The sequence below is a fragment of the Podarcis erhardii genome (assembly GCF_964252035.2).
Source record: "Podarcis erhardii genome assembly, chromosome: 18".
NCBI lineage: Eukaryota > Metazoa > Chordata > Lepidosauria > Squamata > Lacertidae > Podarcis > Podarcis erhardii.
The window spans coordinates 5,354,418-5,379,555 of NC_138516.1; the positions used below are offsets into that span (position 1 = coordinate 5,354,418).

Below are 25,138 nucleotides of genomic sequence, written 5' to 3' on the forward strand. Positions count from 1 at the left end.
GGAAGGAGAAGGGAAACCAGCTGCCAAAGTTTATTCAGTAGGCAAAGGCTGGGTTTGCTCTCCCTGGGAGGCTAACGGGTGTGTAATGGGGCCATTAAGGTGGGGATTAAGGCAGCCTTTCTGCAAGAAGGCAGGAGGGGGAAGGCTAATACACAAGCAAGAAAAAAAAAGGGGGAGCCAAGCAACCTTATTTCCCCGCAAAACAGAGCATACATCATGGATTTCGATATAGATGCACAGAGACACATAGAGCGACAGAGAATGAAAACATGCTTGAAAGCCAGTTGTCAATCCCATCAAAACACCACACACTATTACATTATCCTGTAAAGTTGTATGAAAGGCCGAGGGATCGATACTTAAATTGCTTGTCACCCTCAGCAACATCAACAAAATCAGGTATTTGCTGTCTTGCTTGGTCAAACCAGCCATGTCTCAAGGGAGCAGAGTTTGCGGCGGAAACCTCCCAACTCAGGAAAACCTCAGGAGTCCACCCTTACGCTTAGTAGTAGTAGTAATAATAATAATTTATTTGTACCCTGCCCATCTGGCTGGGTTTCCACAGCCACTCTGGGCGGCTTCCACAGAGACCAAAAAAACACCAAAATATCACACATTAAAAACTTCCGTGAACAGGGCTGCCTTAAGATGTTTTATTGTGCTTTTAATTCCCTGAATAGAGCTGCCTTAAGATGTCTTCTGAATGTCAGGTAGTCGTTTATCGCTTTGACATCTGATGGGAAGGTGTTCCACAGGGCGGGCGCCACTACCAAGAAGGTCCTCTGCCTGGTTCCCTGTAGCTTGGCTTCTTGCAATGAGGGAACCGCCAGAAGGCCCTCGGCGCTGGACCTCAGTGTCCGGGCAGAACGATGGGGGTGGAGACGCTCCCAGAGATAAGAGATAAGAACCACCTGACGTATTATAAGGATTTTTTTAAAAAAATATAGATGCTTCTGAGATTGTGCACTCGCAGCTTTCCTTCTCTTCCTTTTCTGCTTTTTGCCTATAACCTGAATTTGGCTGAGCAATACAGTTTTGTATGTGCAAAATATTATTCCCACAATTGTTGCGTTATTATAGAAGCAGAGGAAGCTAGCCTCGCTACACACAGCTCAGTATCTTTTAGTCTCCACAGACATCCTAGTCCTCGTGGTCCTGGATCAAGGCCTAATGATGCTGTGTGTCCACCCAGGTCCAAGATTGCCTGCGTGGACTGACAGAGACTCGCCAGCGTTTCAGGCAGAAATTGATCCCAGCCCTGCATCCAAACGGCGCATCTAAAATACATTTACAGCAGTGGCCTCCCCCGGGGTGGAAGCCTAGGCAGTGTGCATGGTGGTCTTGGGCTGCTCAAACGACAAGACCCCCCCCCCTTTCTCGGCCTTACTGTTGGGGTCCAAAGGAAAGCAGAGCAAGACGTTTGGCCCCAGCTTGGCTGCAGGAGTTGCTGGTGCAAGGTACCATACAAACCGCCTTAGGGACTCCGCTCCAGATTTGTGTAGGGTTCACTCCTGAGCCTTTTCATCTCCCAAAAATGTACCACAAGGCAGCAGAGGTTTCATATCAGAGTTTTTTCTTTTCCTAGATGGGCTCCGTATGGTTAAAGCTATGGTTTTCCCAGTAGTGATGTGTAGAAGTGAGAGCTGGACCATGAAGACCAGCCAAAGAATTGCTGCTTTTGAATTATGGTGCTGGAGGAGACTCTTGAGAGTCCCATGGACTGCAAGAAGATCAAACCTCTCCATTCGGAAGGAAATCAGCCCTGATTGCTCACTGGAAGGACAGATCCTGAAGCTGAGGCTCCAAGACTCTGGCCACCTCATGAGAAGAGAAGACTCCCTGGAAAAGACCCTGATGTTGGGAAAGATGGAGGGCACAAGGAGTGTTCTCGAAGCTACCAGCATGAGTTTGACCAAACTGCGGGAGGCAGTGGAAGACAGGAGTGCCTGGTGTGCTCTGGTCCAGGGGGTTACGAAGAGGCGGACACGACTAAACGACTAAACAACAACAACAATGGTTAAAGAGTACAAAACATGGAGCCAGTTATACCCAAAGGATTGTTATTAAAGTATTAAAATGCCCCGAGTCACTATTTCAGGCATATTTGATCATAGGTCAAGGGGGGGGGGGTTGTCCTTGGTTATGTCCCTCCTTGCTTAGAGAGGAAATAAAGTCGACCAAACAGGTCCTAAAACATCCTTTTTCCTTTGGTCCAGCTTATTAGTTTTCCCAGCAGGACAATATCCCAAACAGGAAACTTGGCCCCGTCTAAACCTCTCCCCAAAACGTGCAATGATCATTCTAGCCACTTATAAGCAGGTGCACTATTGAGTCTTGAAGGCTGAAATAACTGAAACCTACCCCCCCCCAAAAAAACCCCATTTATTCATGTATTCGCCGCCTCCTGACAAACTACATCTGGGGGAGACGTTGGCTAGCGGAATCCTCCTCCCTTTGGCTTGTTAAATTCAACCTCGTTCGGGGGGCGCCCGTTCCAGACCCTTTAAGACCCCGCATTTGCAAGCTCGGACGGCAAAGACGGTGCGCAGATCCCCTCTTTGGCTCCGGAAGGTATTAGTCTCGTATTGGTGAGGGATGCAGGAGCTGGAGGTGTCTTCGCGCCAGACAAGGCACATGCCTTGGCTTTGAGGGTCCCTGCGTTGAGAAGAAGAGTTTGGATTTAATATCCCGCTTTATCACTCCCCTTCAGGAGTCTCAAAGCGGCTCACATTCTCCTTTCCCTTCCTCCTTCACAACAAACACTCTGTGAGGTGAGTGAGGCTGAGAGACTTTGGAGAAGTGTGACTGGCCCAAGGTCACCCAGCAGCTGCATGTGGAGGAGCGGGGAAGCGAACCCGGTTCACCAGATTACGAGTCCACCGCTCTTAACCACTACACCACACAGTTGGCTGTGAGAGCCAACTTCAGGCTAGGGCGTCCTGTTAAACCAGCCTGGCTCCTTCCAGGTGTTGTAAGGCTACAACTCTACATGGGGCCCGATCCAGAGGCTCCCACTGGTGCAAAAAACCAAGTCCAGACTGCAATCCCTGGCGTGCAACTCGCCGGCTCCGTCTGGTACAGAGGCTGAGACCCTCCCTGCCCACAGACTGTCTCACCAAAGTGGTGCATGCTCTGGTTATCTCCCGCTTGGACTACTGCCATGCGCTCTACGTGGGGCTGCCTTCGAAGGTGACCCGGAAACTACAACTAATCCAGAATGCGACAGCTAGACTGGTGACCGGGAGCAGCCGCCGAGACCATATAGCACTGGTCCTGAAAGAGCTGTACATTGGCTCCCAGTATGTTTCCGAGCACAATTCAAAGTGTTGGTGCTGACCTTTAAAGCCTTAAATGACCTCGGACCAGTATACCTGAAGGAGCATCTCCACCCCCATTGTCCAGCCTGGACACTGAGGTCCAGCTCCAAGGGCCTTCTGGCAGTTCCTTCCCTGCGAGAAGTGAGGTTACAGGGAACCAGGCAGAGGGCCTTCTCGGTGGTGGCGCCCCCCACTCTGCACTGTGCATTTTTAAGCAGTATCGTACCCCCAAAGAATCCCAGGAACCATAGCTTGTTAGCATAGGGCGCAGGGATGATGGCAATTTATATTCACAAGCCCCGCTGAATTCAACAGGGTTTTCTCTCAGAATTGTGCCGCCTCAGGAGCGTTCAACAGCAATCCATGAAAAACCCTGTCACTTGTTCTGATTCAGTGCTAAAGCACGCTGCAAAACATTGACACAGGTCTGAGGTGATATGGACACTGCTGCATTTTGGGGGGTGTTAACTACGGACCCTGTGCTTCATGTATCAATTACTTGGCTTACAGAACACTGCAAAAAATAAATAAATATGGGAGTGTGTTTTGCTGCAAAACGGCTGCAAAACTTTGGCACAGATTTAGAGGGGATCCTAAATGTTGGGGTCCATAGTTCATAATCCCGGGCAAGCACAGGTGCCCTTTCCACAGCAAAAAGACGGATACTGATGAACTGGAAAAATAAAAAATGCAGCTCCCTTCAATTGGATTGAAGACTTTTGCCAACTCACAACATACGAACAACTTGCATATAACCACAGAGTTGCCATGGACAAATAATTATACGATATCTGGAACCCATTCTTACAAATACTGTAATAGGTTAAGATCTGGTGAGGTACAATTAAAACCTTGCAAAGTATATACAGTTTTGGGAGTCCGTCCCCCTTTATTTTCCTTTCCACACGGGTTCCGTTTCTCTTTTTCTTTTCCTCTCTCTTTTCTTTACGTCTCACCATGTTTAGCGCACATATAATTATGTACTTTATAATTATACATACTTTATGTGCTTTATAATGATCTCTTTCAGCTTCTGCCTTCTGGAAGAAGGTACAGGGTTATAAAGACTAGGACTAGCCGTCTGAGAAACAGTTTCTATCCAAATGCGATTCTGGTTTTAAACGCAGTGTAAGGTAGTCTCTGTTTGAGTATATTGTATTTAATTATGGGGTATCAGAGTTTTTAGGGGGCTAACCAGGCTGGGATAGCAGGCTTGTTGGTTTTTGAATGTCTGATGTAGATATTTTCCAGTTTCGTTGTTCTGTATGGGACAACGACAATAAAGATTATCGTATCGTATAATCATATATAAACCTTTGGCACAGGTTTGGAGGGGTTCCCAGTGTTGGGGTCCCTAGTTCATAATCCCTGGCCAGCGCAAGTGTGGATGAGCCCAGCATTGGGTTGGGTGGGTGGGTGGGTGTGTACTGAATGAATGATCCATTTTACACCTCTAGAAACCTCCCCCCCCCCCCCGTCTGTCGCTGAGCCCAATCCACAGAAATTAACAGGAACAATCTATTTGGATTCAGCTCTCAGGTGTTGCCATTTGTCATGTTTTTTTTGGCTGTGCACCTAGCACCTGTGCTCACACCTTTGGGGCAGCTGTGCTTACCTTAGCAGGCAGGGACTTCCATGGTCACATTGCCCTAAGCATCTTCCGACATCAATTTCCTGGAAGATTTGAAAGACAAAAGGAGAAGGGGAAATCACTTGCCAGTCTCCCACTGTCTTTGACAGGGCGGTGGGAATTCAAAAGGATATGTGTCATTCACAAATACACTACCTAGGATCACCCACCCACACCATGGAAGAAGGAAAACACAGTTTGTCTTTGCAACAGGAAAACTGGGGGGGGGCACATTTTGCCACACATCATTCCCAGAGAAATTATTATTTTGGAGTTTGATCGCTGCAGAAAACAGCACACAGAAAAAGAGAGTCCTTAAAAGCTGAGCGCATAACACGAAACTGGGAGGGGTAGCTCAGAAGATAAAATCCAGATACAAGCTGACATAATAATAATAATAATAATAATAATAATAATAATAATAATAATAATTTATACCCCGCCCATCTGGCTGAGTTTCCCCAGCCGCTCTGGGCGGCTTCCAATCAAGTGTTAAAAACAATACAGCATTAAATATTAAAAACTTCCCTAAACAGGGCTGCTTTCAGATGTCTTTTAAAAAGAAGGATTGGGAGACTGGGCCCAGGCTAACAAAATGAATTTCAACAGGGACAAATGTAAGGTCCTTAGAAATAAACAGAGGCACAATAATAGGATGTGAGGGGCTGGGGGAACCTGGCTTGACAGCAGGACGTGTGGAAATGATCCAGGGGTTTTAGTCGACCATGAGCTTAATGTGAGCCAACAGTGAGATGCAGCAGCAAAAAAAGGCAAATGAAAGTCTAGGCTAGCATGGCGTCCAAATCGAGGGAAGGAATAAGAAGGAATATTAAGGGAAGTAATAGTGCCACTTTATTCTGCTCTGGTCAGACCTCACCTGGAGTACTGTGTCCAGTTCTGGGCACCACAGTTCAAGAAGGACACTGACAAACTGGAACGTGTCCAGAGGAGGGCAACCAAAATGGTCAAAGGCCTGGAAACGATGCCTTATGAGGAACGGCTAAGGGAGCTGGGCATGTTTAGCCTGGAGAAGAGGAGGTTAAGGGGTGATATGATAGCCATGTTCAAATATATAAAAGGATGTCACATAGAGGAGGGAGAAAGGTTGTTTTCTGCTGCTCCAGATAAGCGGACACGGAGCAATGGCTCCAAACTACAAGAAAGAAGATTCCACCTAAACATTAGGAAGAACTTCCTGACAGTAAGAGCTGTTGGACAGTGGAATTTGCTGCCAAGGCGTGTGGTGGAGTCTCCTTCTTTGGAGGTCTTTAAGCAGAGGCTTGACAACCATATGTCAGGAGTGCTCTGATGGTGTTTCCTGCTTGGCAGGGGGTTGGACTCGATGGCCCTTGTGGTCTCTTCCAACTCTAGGATTCTATGATTCTATGAAAAGTATCCCGCTCTATTCTGGGCTGTCCAGTTTAAGAGGGATATTTACAAGTTGGAAGGTGTGCAGAAGAGGGCAACCAAGATGATCAAGGGTCTGGAAAGCAAGCCATATGAGGAACGGTTGAAGGATCTGGGTATGTTTAGCCTAGAAAACAGTAGACTGAGAGGAGATATTGTCAGGAGTGCTTGCAGGAGCCGGGCCCTGTGACCAGTAGGGCTTCGCAGGACTGGGGGCTTCCTAAGCTTGTTCTGGAGAGGCAAGGTGCAGCCACACAGGTGAGGCTGACTGGTGACTCACAGCACCTGGTGGCAAGAGCCGGGAAGGGATATAAGGTCAGCATTTCCCTTTAGCTCTTTGCCACAGCAACACGTTCCCTGGCTTGCTGCGTTTGGCTCCTTGACTCCTTGCTCCTAGGTCCTCAGACCCTTGACTTTGTGACTGCTTGCTTCTTGATCCTTGGACCCCTAACTTCGTGACTCCTTGCTTCTTGCTCCTCAAACCCCTGACTTCGTGACTCCTTGCTTCTTGCTCCTCAAACCCCTGACTTCGTGACTCCTTGCTTCTTGATCCTTGGACCCCTAACTTCGTGACTCCTTGCTTCTTGCTCCTCAAACCCCTAACTTCGTGACTCCTTGCTTCTTGATCCTTGGACCCCTAACTTCGTGACTCCTTGCTTCTTGCTCCTCAAACCCCTAACTTCGTGACTCCTTGCTTCTTGCTCCTCAAACCCCTGACTTCGTGACTCCTTGCTTCTTGATCCTTGGACCCCTAACTTCGTGACTCCTTGCTTCTTGATCCTCAAACCCCTGACTTCGTGACTCCTTGCTTCTTGATCCTCAAACCCCTGACTTCGTGACTCCTTGCTTCTTGATCCTTGGACCCCTAACTTCGTGACTCCTTGCTTCTTGATCCTCAAACCCCTAACTTCGTGACTCCTTGCTTCTTGCTCCTCAAACCCCTGACTTCGTGACTCCTTGCTTCTTGATCCTTGGACCCCTAACTTCGTGACTCCTTGCTTCTTGATCCTCAAACCCCTGACTTCGTGACTCCTTGCTTCTTGATCCTCAAACCCCTGACTTTGTGACTCCTTGCTTCTTGATCCTCAAACCCCTGACTTCGTGACTCCTTGCTTCTTGATCCTCAAACCCCTGACTTCGTGACTCCTTGCTTCTTGATCCTTGGACCCCTAACTTCGTGACTCCTTGCTTCTTGATCCTCAAACCCCTGACTTCGTGACTCCCTGCTTCTTGATCCTCAAACTCCTGACTTCGTGACTCCTTGCTTCTTGATCCTCAAACCCCTGACTTCGTGACTCCTTGCTTCTTGATCCTCAAACTCCTGACTTCGTGACTCCTTGCTTCTTGCTCCTGGGACCCCTAACTTCGTGACTCCTTGCTTCTTGCTCCTCAAACCCCTGACTTCGTGACTCCTTGCTTCTTGATCCTTGGACCCCTAACTTCGTGACTCCTTGCTTCTTGATCCTCAAACCCCTGACTTCGTGACTCCTTGCTTCTTGATCCTCAAACCCCTGACTTCGTGACTCCTTGCTTCTTGATCCTCAAACCCCTGACTTCGTGACTCCTTGCTTCTTGATCCTTGGACCCCTAACTTCGTGACTCCTTGCTTCTTGATCCTCAAACCCCTGACTTCGTGACTCCTTGCTTCTTGATCCTCAAACTCCTGACTTCGTGACTCCTTGCTTCTTGATCCTCAAACCCCTGACTTCGTGACTCCTTGCTTCTTGATCCTCAAACTCCTGACTTCGTGACTCCTTGCTTCTTGATCCTCAAACCCCTGACTTTGTGACTCCTTGCTTCCTGACCCTTGGACCCTTGGCTTCTTGACTCCCAGCTCTCTGACCCTCGGATTCTTGGCTTTCTAACTTAGCTTCTGGACCCCTGTTCCTGCTCCTACCCCACCATCTTACCCCTGTTCCCGATGCCCCCAGCTGGGACTTCGATCGCCCATGAACCAGACCATGACAGATGTGATAGCCATCTCCAAATATCTTAAGGCTGTTCTTTTGCCTTGGCCAAACCACACCTGGAATACTGTGTCCAATTCTAGGCACCACAATTTAAGAAGGATATTGACAAGCTGGAACGTGTTCAGAGGAGAGCGACCGAGATGATCAAGGGTCTGGAAAGCAAGCCATATGAGGAACGGATGAGGGAGTTGGATAGACTTAGCCCAGAGAAGAGGAGACTTGCTTTCCATCATCATGTTGGTTGGCCGGGCCGGATGGGAGTTGGAGTCCACCCTTTTAACGTGAGTGGGCTTTGCAATAGAAGCAGGAAGAAGCAGCATTCGCACCTTAATCAGCTCCAGTTTTTCTCCCACAGAGTTGAGGGACCTCCTCAAAGTAGTATTCCATGTGGGAGACCCGGTAACAGGACTCCCTCAGCCGGCAGCTCCCCAGGATCTGAACCGCACTGTGCCCGTTTGGGGTCTTCATCAGAACAGAGTCGAAATCCATGGGCAGGCAGAAAAGCCCCTCTGAAAAGAGATCCGAGAGGGAAATAATAATTATAATTATAATTATATAATTATAATTATATAATTATAATTATCAGAACAGAGTCGAAATCCATGGGCAGGCAGAAAAGCCCCTCTGAAAAGAGATCCGAGAGGGAAATAATAATTATAATTATAATTATAATTATAATTATAATTATAATTAATTATTTATGCCACGCCCATCTGGGTGGCTTCCAACAAAATATTAAAATACAGTGGTACCTCGGGTTACATATGCTTCAGGTTACATACGCTTCAGGTTACAGACTCCACTAACCCAGAAATAGTGCTTCAGGTTAAGAACTTGGCTTCAGGATAAGAACAGAAATCGTGCTCCGGCGGTGTGGCAGCAGCAGGAGGCCCCATTAGCTAAAGTGGTGCTTCAGGTGAAGAACAGTTTCAGGTTAAGAATGGACCTCCGGAATGAATTAAGTACTTAACCCGAGGTACCACTGTACAGTAATGCATCAAACATTAAAAGCTTCCTTAAACAGGGCTGCCTTCAGATGTCTTCTGAAAGTCTGGTAGTTGTTGTTATCTTTGACATCTGGTGAGAGGGCGTTCCACAGGGCGGGTGCCACCACCGAGAAGGCCCTCTGCCTGGTTCCCTGTAACTTGGCTTCTCGCAGGGAGGGAACCGCCAGAAGGCCCTCGGCGCTGGACCTCAGTGTCCGGGCAGAACAATGGGGGTGGAGATGCTCCTTCAGGTATACTCGGCTGTTTAGGGCTTGAAAGGTCAGCACCAACACTCTGAATTGTGCTCGGAAACGTACTGGGAGCCAATGTAGGTCTTTCAGGACCAGTGTTATATGGTCTCAACGGCCGCCCCCAGTCACCAGTCTAGCTGCCGCATTCTGGATTAGTTGTCATTTCCGGATCACCTCCATCTCCACCCCTCCATCCCTCACTGCGAGAGGTGAGGTTACAGGGAACCAGGCAGAGGGCCTTCTCGGTGGTGGCACCTGCCCTGTGGACCTCCCTCCCAGCAAATGTCAAGGAAATAACAACTATCTGACTTTTAGAAGACATCTGAAGGCAGCCCTGTTTAGGGAAGCTTTTAGTGTCTGATGTTTTATTGTGCTTTTAATTCTGTTAGGAGCCGCCCAGAGTAGCTGGGGAAACCCAGGCAGATGGGTGGGATAATAATAATAATAATAATAATAATAATAATAATAATAATAAGTTATTATTATTATTATTAAGCCCTGTTGGTTTCCCCGACAGATGACATCCTTGCTCCTGCTCTGAAAAAAGTCCCAGAGCTCTTGGACAGTAAGGACTGACATAACCTGAGACCAGGAAGAAGAGACGCTGGAGGAAGATTGGAAGAAAAATTTTTAAAAAAATTATTTTGGGAATTAGTGTAAAATTAGTGTAAAAATGTTGGAATGAAAATATTTGGCTTTAGTAGAAATGATATAAGGAATTATGTACAAATAAATATTAAGTTTTAAGCTTTAAGGTATTTTATGGTAAGATAAGGTTAAAATAAATTAAGGTAAATTGAATGACAGAATATAGTGAAAGATGGAAAGGATTTGCTGAGTTAACTAATAGGTTAGATTGTTAAGACAAATCACTCAATAAAAATTGAGAAAGATGGAAAGAATTTGCTGAAACAAATAACTAAACTAGAATACAAAAAGAGAGGTGTGGGGAGGTCGATGAAACAAGTAAATGAAGGATGGAGATATGGAATATTGGATGTGTTTTTTTTAATTGTTATTGGTGTATTGGTTTTTATGTGTGTGTGTTTTTTCCTTTATTGATGTACTGTTATGTATGTTTTGTTAATTTCTTGTTGTTCTCTCCTTTGCTTTTTTCTGTAATTTTTGAAACTTCTAATAAATATCATTTTAAAAATAATAATGAAAAAAGTCCCGGAGCTCCAATCCACAACACCTCTGCCTCGCGTTACCTTTGGGATGTTCTGGATTGGAACACCTGCCGACGTCCAGGGTCTGCTCCAGAGGGGAGTCTGGGAAGAAGGTTTTCAGGGACGGCAGCCGGAGACATTCAGATGGGCTAGCGATGCACTGGCAGCCCTCAATGACCTCCACCTGTCGAACGCCTTCCAGAAGCAGGAGCTCTTGCACCCGGACGCTACTGGGCTTGCAGCGGTAATTCGCCGGGCAGGAATGCTCCAACCTGGTGGAGGGTTCGAATCCTGAAAAATTGCTGGGGACCCTCTCCTGTAGCTGGAAGGAAGAGCAAGAAGAAGAAAGTAATTGAAAAGGGGTGAAAGATTAAAGTTATATTATGTCAAGAGTAAACAATATGTTAAAGGTGTTTCAACATAAAGCGGAAAGATCGGAGACATAATAGAAGTGATTTTAATAATTAGAAATGAGTTTTGAAAGAGGGTAAGGATTTGCTGTATCTGACTGGACAAAGAGGAACACAAAAAAAGGAGGCGTGAGGAAGTCAAGAAAGTAAATTTTGTAAACATGAATTTAAAAATTGGAGTTTTTTTTTAATAATAATTAATAATAATTAATAATAATAATTATTAATTTAATAATAATTAATAATTAATAATTTAATTGGAGTTTTTTTTTAATTTGTTGTTTTTTTATTTTGATGTATGTCTGTGATTGGTTTTGTTGTTATGTATTTCTTTGACCTTTCTTCTTTTTTTCTGTAAAAATAAATAAATATATTTTGAAGAAGAAGAAGAAGAAGAAGAAGAAGAAGAAGAAGAAGAAGAAGAGAGGGAAAGCTAAGCTTTTCGGGTTATATATACAATTTACAGCATGGGAGAAGTTATGGAATTGGGATTTGAAATTTACAGCATGTTATAAAGGTAAAGGGACCCCTGACCAATAGGTCCAGTCGTGGCCAACTCTGGGGTTGCGGCACTCATCTCGCTTTATTGGCCGAGGGAGCTGGCGTACAACTTCTGGGTCATGCAGCCAGCAGGACTAAGCCGCTTCTGGCGAACCAGAGCAGTGAACGGAAACGCCATTTACCTTCCTGCCGGAGTGGTACCTATTTATCTACTTGCACTCTGAGGTGCTTTCGAACTGCTAGGTTGGCAGGAGCAGGGACCGAGCAACAGGAGCTCACCCCGTCGCGGGGATTCGAACCGCTGACCTTCTAGGCTCTGTGGTTTAGACCACAGCGCCTCCCATATCCCCATACAGCATGTTATACGTTGAAAGAAAACTATATGAGGTATAAAACAGGGTCAAATATATGTTGGAAACATAAGAAAAAAGAAGGCACCTTTTAATCATATGTGGTGGGTGTGTAAGGCAGTAAAAGAATTTTGGGAAATGATATATAATGAACTGAAAAAAATGTTTAAAATAACTTTAGCTTTAAAACCTGAAGTCTTTCTTTTAGGAATTCCAGGTGCTGAAATCCCAATGGAGCAGAAAAGATTATTTGTGTATGTGACCACGTCTGCACGGATGTTATTGGCCCAGAGATGGAAAGAAGATAAAAGTCACTACCAGGGAAGAATGGCAGATCAAGTTGATGGATTATGCTGAAATGGCTAAAATGACCGGAAGAATCAGAAATCGGGAAGAACAAAATTTTAATAAGGAACGGGGGAAATTTATAGCTTACATTAAAAACCACTGTAAACAGTTAAAATCGTTAATAGGATTGGAATAACACTTGTAATTTGAATTTTGGATATAATAGAGATGTAAAAGATTTGGAATGGGACGCAGGTGGCGCTGTGGGTTAAACCACAGAGCCTAGAACTTGCTGATCAGAAAGTCGGTGGTTCGAAACCTCATGACGGGGTGAGCTCCCATTGCTCGGTCCCAGCTCCTGCCAACCTAGCAGTTCGAAAGCACGTCAAAGTGCAAGTAGATAAATAGGTACCGCTCCAGCGGGAAGGTAAACGGCGTTTCCGTGCACTGCTCTGGTTCGTCAGAAGCGGCTTAGTCATGCTGGCCACATGACCCGGAAGCTGTACGCCGGCTCCCTCGGCCAGTAAAGCGAGATGAGGGCCACAACCCCAGAGTCGGCCACAACTGGACCTAATGGTCAGGGGTCCCTTTACCTTTACCTAAAAGATTTGGATTGTATTATAAAAGACGCAGGAGGAAATGACTAAAGAATAGGACCCACAAAGGGGACGAGGGATGTCCGGGAGATTCAATGGAACCTTGTTTTTATGTTGCATGTTGGATATGTGATTGTAAAACTTTAATTTGAGAAACCAAATAAATAAATTTAGAAGAAGAAGAAGAAGAAGAAGAAGAAGAAGAAGAAGAAGAAGAAGAAGAAGAAGAAAGTGTGAGGTGCTGGGCATCTTCCAAAGATATCCCGCAAGGTTTAGGGTCAGAGGTTTAGGGTCAGCGGAGGTTTAGGGTCAGAAGTTTCCTTTTCCTACAGTAGTTGGGCTCCCTTCCACCTGCCCTAACTCCCTTCCAACAAATTAGAGTTCCCAGGGTTCTTTGGTGTGCTTCAAACGTACGTCGTTTATACAGCTGCCGAGTGTCAGCGATGGTCAACCCCCTGCCCTGATATTTTCCTTTAGTTTCTTTTCGAGAGCGGCAGAGCACCAGGTGGTGTCAGAGCTGCCTGCTGAGTTTTCCACTAAGGAGGAGGAAAATGTCGGCCAGGGCTCTGGTTGTTAAGTCGCCCAAACGGACCAGTGTCCACTGGCTTCCTGTGCTCTTAAAACAAAAACAGACGCCGTACCTTTTTGTTTTTGAGGAAGTCCAGCATGGAGGATTGGCGGGAGATGCCGGTGAAACCTGTTGCACTCTTTCTTCGGGTGCCACCACAGTGCGGCTGGCAGAGGCCCAGGTCGATGCTCACCGGGCTGCCAGAGAGATCTGGGTAGAAAAACAAAGGAAAGGATGTTTGTATAACAACAACAACAACAACACAGTCTTACCTCATGTTACGTTTGCTTCATGATACGTTTTTTCAGGTTGCGTCCTACGGCGACCCAGAAGTACCCGAAAGGGTTACTTCCAGGTTTCGCCACTCACACATGCACAGATGCGCAAAGTGACATCGCGCACATGCGCAGAAGCGGCGAATTGCAACCCGTGCGTGCGCAGATGCGCCGCTCTGGGTTGCATTCTATTCATGTTGCGAACGGGCCTCCTGAACGGATCCCGTTCGCAACCAGAGGTACCACTGTAATACCTTTATTGTCAACGTACAACCCGTGTACAATGAAATTAACCGAGCTTCCCTCATTCCAACACAAACACTCAATCTCATTGTACTCTGTGTGCTTGTCGCACAACACACCAACCCCGAAAGTCAGTTGCACTATATTTTTTTCTGTTCAGCAGCCTAACAGCCCACAGATAGAAACTGTTTTTTAGCCTGTTGGTACAACTGGTTGTACTTCCATATCTCCTGCCCGGGGGTAGAAAATTAAAGAGGTGCTGGCCGGGGTGTGATGAATCGTCCCTGAAAATTTCTCGTCTCTCCTAAGGCAACGATCCCTTGTGATGTCATCTAGCCCATGTAGGACCAGTCTGGATAGTTAGCCTTGGTGAAGACTTGATGTTTTTATCCCCCCAAAAAGTTTTTGATTGAGTTCCACTGAAATGAGGCTGCATTTTAATGCTTTAATGTTGTATTTTAATTTTGTTTTTAAGCTGTATTCTAATCAATTGTTTTTATATTTGGTATTAGCCGCCCTGAGCCCAGCCTTGGCTGGGGAGGGCGGGGTAATAATAATAATAATAATAATAATAATAATAATAATAATAATTCCCCACCCATATGACTGGGTTGCCCCAGCCACTCTGGGCGACTTTCAACGTATAAAAACATAATAAAACATTAAACTTTTAAAAACTTCCCTATAGAGGGCTGCTTCCAGATATCTTCTAAAGGTTGTATAATTACTTATCTCCTTGGCTCGAAGATTGCATAACTCCACACCCTCCAACATTTTTCCAATGAAAATAGGAACGTCCTAAGGAAAAGCAGGGGCCTCAAGTGGCGCTGTGGGTTAAACCACAGAGCCTAGGACTTGCCGATCAGAAGGTCGGCGGTTCGAATCCCCGCGATGGGGTGAGCTCCTGTTGCTCGGTCCCTGCTCCTGCCAACCTAGCAGTTCGAAAGCACGTCAAAGTGCAAGTAGATAAATAGGTACCGCTCCAGCGGGAAGGTAAATGGCGTTTCCGTGCGCTGCTCTGGTTCGCCAGAAGCGGCTTAGTCCTGCTGGCCACATGACCCGGAAGCTGTACGCAGGCTCCCTCAGCCAATAAAGCGAGATGAGCGCCGCAACCCCAGAGTCGACCACGACTGGACCTAATGGTCAGGGGTCCCTTTACCTTTACCTTTAAGGAAAAGCGGGACATTCTGGGATCAAATCAGAAACCGGGGCGGCTTGTGTAAATCCGGGACTGTCGCTGGAAAACAGGGACACTTGGAGGGTCTGCCCCAAGCCACTGCTTCCTGAGTGAGTAAGTTCTGTAGTTCAACTGAGTGCTGCATCAATACCCGAATTGCGCCTATTAAACAAGGGTGAAACTATAGTTCTCAGGTTTCTTGGGGGAAGAAATGCACTTCGATTGAAGGACAAGGTTAAAAAGAATGATGTACAACACATAAAAAATAAAAACAAAACAAATTCCTTCCAGTGGCACCTTAAAGACCAACTAAGTCAGTTCTTGGTATGAGCTTTCGTGTGCATGCACACTTCTTCAGATACACACACGAATGCATGCACACGAAAGCTCATACCAAGAACTGACTTAGTTGGTCTTTAAGGTGCTACTGGAAGGAATTTGTTTTGTTTTGACTATGGCAGACCAACACGGCTACCTATCTGTAACTGAAACATAAAAAATAGTTATTAAAACAAACGAACAAAAGACATCCAGACATTTCGCCTAAGACCAGTTTGCAATCACTATTTACCATTCCTTTCACTCTCTTAGCTGTGTTAATAGGGTGTGAGACCAGTACAGGGTATTAGATTAGCAAACCAGTGGGAGACCGTAATCTGCAGTGTCAAATAGACAAAAGGATCAGATGGGGGGGGGGCCCTGGGGAGTAGATATGACCTTGCAAGCACATCTCTCAGTAAAGGTTTTCTTGCTTCTAAGGCTGCCCTTTCAGTTTATTATGAAGGAGGCTAATGCCAAAAAATACCAGCTAAGCGAATGTACAGTTTTCATCCTCCTTTTTTTTGGGGGGGGCATAAATCTGACAAAGTGATTAAGCAATTCAGGGCAGCGCTATAAAAGACGGTGTTCTGAAATGCCGTGAATATGTGGCTTTGCTTTCTGCTGAAAATGTGGATTTTTTAAAAAGAGCTTGCAACTGCTGGAGCGAGGCCACCAGATGTTAGCAGAGAAAATAAACTGTACTGGAGTCTTTGGAAGATAGGTGCTTTTTGTGTGTGTGTGTGTGTCTGGGATATAGGCAAGTCGCTTATTCTAGATGGGGTTGTACCTCCTCTGAAGGGCCTGGTGTGTAGCTTCGGGAGGGGGACGCGTTCTTTCGAAGAATCATAAGCTTGTAGAATTGGAAGGGATCCGAGGGTCATCTAGTCCAACCCCCCCAGCAGATTGAAATACTTCTTGAAATATCAAGAAGAATGGAAGAAATTTAAAGATTATTTAGTTAAATATGTTAAGATAACTTAAATAGAATTACTTGTGAGTAACAGATTGGCCTGGGATTTAAATATGGGAAATTGTATAATACTACGGATAGAAGTTAAAATGAAAAGAAAGATGTTAATTGAACAAGTAAATCTTATAGGAAAATAGTGTTGGAAAACTGCTACAATGAGCTATATGGAAACTCAGTTAGGGGGATTTGTGGAAGTCACCCAACAATGATAACAAAAATGGAACTATAACAGTTAGGATAAATGTTTGTTTGTCTGTCTGTTTGCTTTTCTATATTGTAATGTTTTTCTTCTTTGTTGTTATGTCTGCTATAAATTTGGAAAATCAATAAAAAAATTGGGGGGAAAAGAATCGTAAACATGTAGAGTTGGAAGGGACCCGAGGGTCATCTAATCCAACCCCCTGCAAATTGAAATACGTTATTGTCACTTGTACAACTTGTATACAGTGAGATTACACAAGCACCCCCCCCCCCGCTCAGCTCTCTTAGTCTTAATTCCCCTCGTTTACTGACGCACAGCCACCAAACCCAAAAGTCAGTTGCCCTGTTGTTATCTTTTCTTTTTGTGAATATTTTTAATTAGGAATTTCAATATAACAGTTTATCAAAAATATATCATCCTCCTTCCCCACCGCATTCCCCACCCCCCAAAAAACCCCCCCTCCATCACCCCCCCCCGGACTTCCCTCAACTGCTCTCTCTGGTTTCTCAACATGTTATTCTCTGCATATTATAAAATTGTAAAGATCCTTAATTTATCTATCTGTGTTTTACCAATGGGGACGCGGGTGGCGCTGTGGGTTAAACCACAGAGCCTAGGACTTGCCGATCAGAAGGTCAGCAGTTCGAATCCCCACGACGGGGTGAGCTCCCGTTGCTCGGTCCCTGCTCCTGCCAACCTAGCAGTTCGAAAGCACGTCAAAGTGCAAGTAGATAAATAGGTACCACTCCGGCGGGAAGGTAAACGGCGTTTCCGTGCGCTGCTCTGGTTTGCCAGAAGCGGCCTAGTCCTGCTGGCCACATGACCCGGAAGGTGTACGCCGGCTCCCTCGGCCAGTAAAGCGAGATGAGCGCCGCAACCCCAGAGTGATACTTCAACATCAGCTTTGTTGGACTGGCCATGTTGTTCGGATGCCTGATTATCGTCTTCCAAAGCAACTACAGTGGTACCTCGGGTTAAGTACTTAATTCGTTCCGGAGGTCCGTTCTTAACCTGAAACTGTTCTTAACCTGAAGCACCTGTTGCTGCCACACCACCGGAGCACGATTTCTGTTCTCATCCTGAAGCAAAGTTCTTAACCTGAGGTACTATTTCTGGGTTAGCGGAGTCTGTAACCTGAAGCGTATGTAACCTGAAGCGTATGCAACCTGAGGTACCACTGTACTCCCTTCCGAACTTAGAAATGGGAAGCATAATGCTGGTGGTCAACAACAGAGGTTTAAAGACTGTCTCAAGGCAAATCTTTCAAAATGTAGTATAAACACCGACAACTGGGAAACACTTGCCTGTGAGCGCTCCAGTTGGAGAACAGCCTTTGCCAAAGGTGTCATGGGCTTTTAAGAAACTCGAACTCAGGACAAGAGGGAGAAACGTGCTAAGAGATGAGCTTGCAGTATCTCCAAATCTGGGAGAGTTGTGTACAGCTATTAACCAAATGGAAAACAACAAAGCCAGTGGGTCTGATGGAATACCTGCCAAATTCTTCAAAGTTGGTGGAACTGTACTTGCACAACAACTTCACAACTCATCGAAAAAATCACATCACTTGGGAAGACAGGCAAACTAATATCAGTGTACTGGAAGAAGCAAAGATCACCAGTGTTGAAGAAATGATTCTTCAACATCAACTTCGTTGGACTGGTCATGTTGGGTGGATGCCCGATTATCATTCTCCAAAGCAAATACTCTATTCTGAACTTAAAAATGGAAAGCGTAATGCTGGTGGTAAACAAAAGAGGCTTAAAGACTCTCTCAAGGCAAATCTTTTAAAATGTAGTATAAACACAGACAACTGGGAAACACTGGCCTGTGAGCGCTCCAGTTGGAGAACAGCCTTTACCAAAGGCGTCATGGGCTTTGGAGACACTCAAACTCAGAACGCAAAGGAGAAACGTGCTAAGAGGAAGGCACGCTTGGCAAACCCTCATCGGGATCAACTCCCGCCCAGAAACCTATGTCCCCACTGTGGAAGGACGTGTGGATCCAGAATTGGCCTCCACAGTCACTTACAGACTCACTGTTAAAACCGTGTTCATGGAAGACAATCTTACTCAGCTACTAGGGATCGCCAAAGAAGTAGTAGTTAAATCTTGGCTGCTGGGAGACAGAGGTACAAAGGCTGCCCTTATCCTTTGGGCTAGCTCCATCTTCTGGTGGCAAAGATACACAACATAAAGCAGTGATGGCCAAACTTGGCCCTCCAGCTGTTTTGGGACTACAGTTCCCATCATCCCTGACCACTGGTCCTGTTAGCTAGGGATGGTGGGAGTTGTAGTCCCTAAACAGCTGGAGGGCCAAGTCTGGTCATCACTGGCATAAAGGAATGACAGCCCATCTCTGATCAACTCTGAACTGGAGGAAACTTCCAGACAGAATCTTCAGACTGTCGACTCAGGACCCTAAACTGTGTTCTTATATTTAATTTCCATTTTCTTCCGTGTATATTACAATGTTCTCTTGTTGCTACGGCCGTTGGCTGAGGCACATAAAGTTTCTCTTGATTGAGGAACGGCTAAGGGAGCTGGGCATGTTTAGCCTGGAGAAGAGGAGGTTAAGGGGTGATATGATAGCCATGTTCAAATATATAAAAGGATGTCACATAGAGGAGGGAGAAAGGTTGTTTTCTGCTGCTCCAGAGAAGCAGACACGGAGCAATGGATCCAAACTACAAGAAAGAAGATTCCACCTAAACATTAGGAAGAACTTCTTGACAGTAAGAGCTGTTCGACAGTGGGATTTGCTGCCCAGGAGTGTGGTGGAGTCTCCTTCTTTGGAGGTCTTTAAGCAGAGGCTTGACAACCATATGTCAGGAGTGCTCTGATGGTGTTTCCTGCTTGGCAGGGGGTTGGACTCGATGGCCCCTGTGGTCTCTTCCAACTCTAGGATTCTATGATTCTATGATTAACAGATGGGAGACCTGCGTTTTCAGGCTGGCAAAATGAATTTCAGCGGGGACAAACGTAAGGTCTTGCACTTAGGCAGGAAGAACGAAACGCACAAATATAGGATGAGGGAAATGCAAAGATTGCTCCCTGCCTCAAAACCCCCCATAAACAAACCCAAAGGGTCTGAATTCACACCTGATTCTTAAGAAGACCTGGAGGGGTTGGTGTTTTTTTCTGTTTTTGATTGTTTTTTGCATTTCTGACATCTGCAATGCAGATGTCAAAGCAACAGCTGGCAGCTCTCACCTTTATACAGGAAATGTTTCTATAGGTTCTGGATAAGGAAGATCGAAGCCTTAAAAATGTCAAGATTCGGACTTTGTTATTATTATTATTATTATTATTATTATTTCTGCATTTGATCGCTCTTTTGCTCTTCTTCCATTTATTCTAAACAAAAATACTGTACCGGAACAGAGAAGCAAACGGAATATCACACATATTTAAAGCGCGGGAGTGTAAGAGATGCGATTACACGTGCCACCATCGTTCAAGGCCGTGATCCTATGCGCACTTACCTTTGAGTAAGTCCCAGGGAAATCGGTGGGGCTTACTCCTGAGTAGACATGCTCTGAGAAGTAAGCTTTCCCTGACTAGAGGACTACAGGCCGGGGGGGGGGGGGAGCTTGCTACAAAGTGTAGAAAAAAAGGGGGGGAGGTTTATATAAGTGGAAAACAGTTTATATACAGATCGTATGCATCTAAACCAGTGGTTTGACTTTATTTGGCAGGTCCATCGATCACTTGATTGCATCTAAAAGGTAAAGGGACCCCTGACCATTAGGTCCAGTCACGGCCGACTCTGGGGTTGCGGCGCTCATCTCGCTTTACTGGCCGAGGGAGCCGGCGTACAGCTTCTGGGTCATGTGGCCAGCAGGACTAAGCCGCTTCTGGCGAACCAGAGCAGCGCACGGAAATGCCATTTACCTTCTACTTGCACTTTGAGGTGCTTTCGAACTGCTAGGTGGGCAGGAGCTGGCACTGAGCAACGGGAGCTCAGCCTGTTGTGGGGATTCGAACTGCCGACCTTCTGATTGGAAAGTCCTAGGCTCTGTGGTTTAACCCACAGCACCACCCGGGTCCCTTGATTGCATCTACAACATGCCAAATTTTCCTCTATGGAGCTCAATGTGGTTTATATGGTTGTCCGCCTTCTTCGTTAATTCCCACATCAACCCTGTGAGGGGGTTTAGGCATAGAGCGAGTGACTGGCCCAAGCTTAAGGGCAGAGTGGGAATTCGAACTCACCTCCATGTTCAACTACTGTACCACTTCGGTTCGCCCAGCCGTTAAAAGTGACACCGATTCATGAATTGTTGTATTTTTAAATTTGTAACAATTAGGGCGATATATTTGCCTCCTCCTTGCCTGTTCTGTTTTTCCACCTCCCAATATTTTTAATGTTGGCATTCATTCATTCACCCATTTTTCTCTCAAGGCTGTTTCCTTGGTTGCGACCACCTCAAAGCCTTCCAATGTTCTTTAAAGCCAGAGATCAAATCCACACTATGCATTTAAAGCACACAGTCTTCTTCCCCCGGAAAAAAATGAGAACTGTAGTTTCGCTAGGCGCGAGCTATAGCTCCACGGATTCACGTCCTTCAAAGTGTACGGTGTGAGGTGAAAAGTAGGATGTGAAAGTTTGAAACAAAACAAGCAGAGGGAACCAGAAGACAGAGCAGCTGGAGGAGAACCTGGCTTTCCAGACGACTCACCATGTCCAATGTAGACGGACCGCACTCGCCTCTTGCAGCATCCGTGCTTGGCAAATAGATTCCTTCCTTCGTTGAGCTCGCTGGCGGTTCTCATGCCTGGAGTTAAAAATCACAACACTCAGGTTGCGCCAGCTTCACCCCCAGGAAAGCCTTTGCAGCCTTTCTCAACCTGTGGGTCCCCAGATGTTGTTGGACTACAACTCCCATCACCCCTAGCTAGCAAGGCCAGAGCTCAGGGGTGATGGGAGTCATAGTCCAACAACATCTGGGGACCCACAGGTTGAGAACAGCTGCTTAAGGGAAACTAAACGAACAGCTCAGTCGGCAGAGCACAAGACTCTTAATCCCAAGGCTTAGAGTTGGCTTAGAGCAGTGTTTCCCAAACTCGGCCCTCCAGCTGTTTTTGGACTACAGTTCCCATCATCCCTGACCACTGGTCTTGCTAGCTAGGGATGATGGGAGTTGTAGTCCAAAAACAGCTGGAGACCCAAGGTTGGGAAACACTGGCTTAGAGAACCCTTATGATCCCTTCCAACTTCCAATTCTTGTGATCTCTTCCATACAGGGCTGGATTTAGGTTTGATGAGCCCTAAGCTACTGAAGGTAATAAAGGTAAAGGGACCCCTGACCGTTAGATCCAGTCGCAGATGACTCTGGGGTTGCGGCGCTCATCTCGCTTTACTGACTGAGGGAGCCGGCGTACAGCTTCCGGGTCATGTGGCCAGCAGGACTAAGCTGCTTCTGGCGATCCAGAGTAGCGCACGAAAAGCGGCGATCCAGAGTAGCGCACGTTTACCTTCCCGCCAGAGCAGTACCTATTTATCTACTTGCACTTTGACGTGCTTTCGAACTGCTAGGTTGGCAGGAGCAGGGACCGAGCAACGGGAGCTCACCCCGTCGCGATTCAAACTGCCGACCTTCTGATCAACAAGTCCTAGTCTCCATGGTTTAGACCACAGCGCCACCCGCGTCCCTACTGAAGGTAATGGGGCCCTTTATATGTCCAGCTGTCCTTTGTCAACAACAAATTGCTGCTGCTTTTTGTGTTAAATATATGCTATATGGTAATTTGTGGACCTCATAGGAATCTAAAGCCATTTACACATGTTGCCATGCAACCAGTCCCTGTACATTTCCTAAATATAAGATAATAAACTAATAAAATAAAACATATATACAGCAACAGTGTTTTGTGTTGTGTAGGCTCCTATGATGTAAGTCATGGGCCCCGCCTGCTCCATCACTGGTTTGCTACTTTCTATATACAGGGTGCCTACATTCTGCTATTTATAATTATTAGTAATTTGCACCATATATTTACACCTATTATTATTTCATGTTCTAGCAAGTTTCTAGAGACTAGATTATGGGCCTTTGTAAACTGTGTTTCTCAAGGAACTTTTGTTATTGCCAAATGCCAATGTGTTTGCATTATTAAGTTTGTTATGAATAAAAAAAATCATTTTAAGTTAGAGCTTAACAATTATTTCACTGTTCATATACTTCTTAATTGTATTTCACTATTCATATACTTCTTCTAATTGTATTTCAGTTCAACAAGAACTTTGGTAAAATACGTATTTTGTTATGTGCAAATGGCTTAGGTCCATACATTACCATATGGCAGTGGTGGCCCTCCAGATGTTTTGGGACTACACCTCCCATGATCCCTAGCTAACAGAACCAATGGTCAGGGATGATGGGAATTGTAGTCCCAAAACATCTGGAGGGCTGAGTTTGGCCACCACTGCCATATAGCTTATTTTCAACAAAGAGAAAAACAGCGACAATATGTTGTTGACAAAGGTCAGCTGGACATATTTGTTGTTGTTGTTTAGTCCTGTCCGCCTCTTCGTGACCCCCTGGACCAGAGCACGCCAGGCCCTCCTGTCCTCCACTGCCTCCCGCAGTTTGGTCGGACTCATGTTCGTGGCTTCGAGAACACTGTCCCACCATCTCGTCCTCCGTCGTCCCCTTCTCCTTGCGCCCTCCATCTTTCCCAACATCAGGGTCTTTTCCAGGGAGTCTTCTCTTCTCATGAGGTGGCCAAAGTCTTGGAGCCTCAGCTTCACGATCTGTCCTTCCAGTGAGCACTCAGGGCTGATTTCCTTCAGAATGGATCGGTTTGATCTTCTTGCAGTCCATGGGACTCTCAAGAGTCTCCTCCAGCACCATAATTCAAAAGCATCCATTCTTCAGCGATCAGCCTTCTTAAAGGGCCCTATTCCCTTCAGCAGCTTAGGGCTTCATCAAACCGAAATCCGGCCCTGTGCATGTGTCACTTGCGAAGGCGTCCCCCCAAGGCTCCCTGAACCCAGCACACCCCAAAAGGAAGGGGGAAAGAAGACTTACTGAAAGAGCTGGAGAGACAAACGAACCAGGAGAGAAATAGCATCCTTCTGGGTTGGGAGATTCTCTGCTATAGGGATCTCTGTCTTCTGGGTTAAGCGGAGGAGGCGGCCAAGAGAGGGCAAAAGGGGGCTTGGAAAGTAGCAGGAAAGTGTTGTCTCTGGAGGCACCACCTCTGAGGCACCTGAGATGGGATGGAGACAAGTCTGGAGGGAAGATCAAAGGAGGAAAGGGCAAGCTTCTCTCCAGGAGCCCTCACTTGAAAACTCATTAAATTCTCAAGTCCCTGGAGGGATGCTTTCAAGTAGTAGATGGTTTGAAAGGAGATTAAAGCAGGCATGTCCAAAGTCTGTTTTGGGGGCCTAATGCGGCTCCCGTGGCAATACATGTTGTGGGGTAAAATCCTAATCCAACTTTGGGGTAAAATTGCAAAAAAAAAAAAAGTTCAGCAACTTTGGGGTAAAATTGCAAAAAAAAAAAAGTTCAGCAACTTTGGGGTAAAATTGTAAAGAAAGCTCAACAACTTCATTTTTTTTTAAAAAAATAATTTTTATTGAGTTTTCCATATTTAGTTACATTTCATTACATGAATCTATAACACAAAGCATTGCTCACACAGATCACCAACTTCCTTCCCTCCCTCTTTCTGACTTCCAAACATCTATTAATAATTTTTTGCATTTCTATAACCGCTTTTTTACTTTAAATCTTCTTCTTTTTCATAAAAAATAATTCCTTAAATGTGAATCGGTTCCTTATTTTCACATTACAAAGTATTTCAATTCAAACCTACAAACGTTTACAATTTTCTTTCATATAAAATATGAATCTGGACGGAGTGGACAGAGGAAACCTCCCCCCCCCCCTTCTCATAGAAATTGTGAGCTTCATTAACCGTGAACCCCAAAATATGTGATCCCCTTTGCATGTTTTGCAGCGTCCCACATTCAAGTAATGGCTACATCAAACCGAGGTTCTTAGTTAACACCCCAAAACCCAGCTTTGTCCAATTCACTCCAAACCGGCACCAAATTTGGGGGAAAGTTTTACAGCGAAAAACCCCCATTTTGCAGCACCCCACGAACAGACCCTCAAACCTGGGGGGTGACAAGGTTACCCAAACACCAACACCATCCAATTCATTTCAAACTGGCACAGGTTTTTTTGCTGAAAAACAAAGCGAAACTTTTGCCAAAGTTTGGCACAGGTTTGGCATTGCATCACACCAGATCACCAGAAACTATTTCAATCTCATTGTTTTAGAGCTGCCCGCAGGGAAGGCTTTTACAGAACTGTGATTTTATGTCACACCCTCTGTGCTTTTTCACAAGGCCATTTTAAGAAATTGCCTGAGGATATTGTTCCTTAGGGGGATGCGGGTGGCGCTGTGGGTTAAACCACTGAGCCTAGGACTCGCCGATCAGAAGGTCGGCGGTTCGAATCCCCGTGACGGGGTGAGCTCCCGTTGCTCGGTCCCAGC

At 45.8% G+C, this 25,138-nt stretch overlaps 1 protein-coding gene across 1 annotated transcript; it reads right to left on the reverse strand.

Moving 5' to 3' along the window:
• Window positions 1-2,433: 2,433 nt before the first annotated feature.
• On the reverse strand, window positions 2,434-21,372 carry LOC309333045 (uncharacterized protein). The gene is made up of 6 exons (XM_081846490.1): window positions 21,310-21,372; window positions 13,517-13,653; window positions 10,773-11,052; window positions 8,651-8,833; window positions 4,933-4,991; window positions 2,434-2,655 (listed from the first exon to the last, which is right to left on the reverse strand). Exons 2-4 carry the CDS (start codon window positions 13,541-13,543, stop codon window positions 8,652-8,654), a joined length of 489 nt encoding a protein of 162 aa, XP_081702616.1. The 5' UTR covers window positions 13,544-13,653; window positions 21,310-21,372; the 3' UTR covers window positions 2,434-2,655; window positions 4,933-4,991; window position 8,651.
• Window positions 21,373-25,138: the final 3,766 nt, after the last annotated feature.

Excerpts from the sequence above, each read along its gene's own strand:
- LOC309333045 (XM_081846490.1), bottom strand. The coding sequence starts at position 13,543 with ATGCTGGACTTCCTCAAAAACAAAAAG. Across the intron at positions 11,053-13,516 it reads ACTTCCTCAAAAACAAAAAG|CTACAGGAGAGGGTCCCCAG; the intron begins GTACGGCGTCTG and ends TCTTCCTTCCAG. Across the intron at positions 8,834-10,772 it reads CAATCCAGAACATCCCAAAG|AGGGGCTTTTCTGCCTGCCC; the intron begins GTAACGCGAGGC and ends ATCTCTTTTCAG.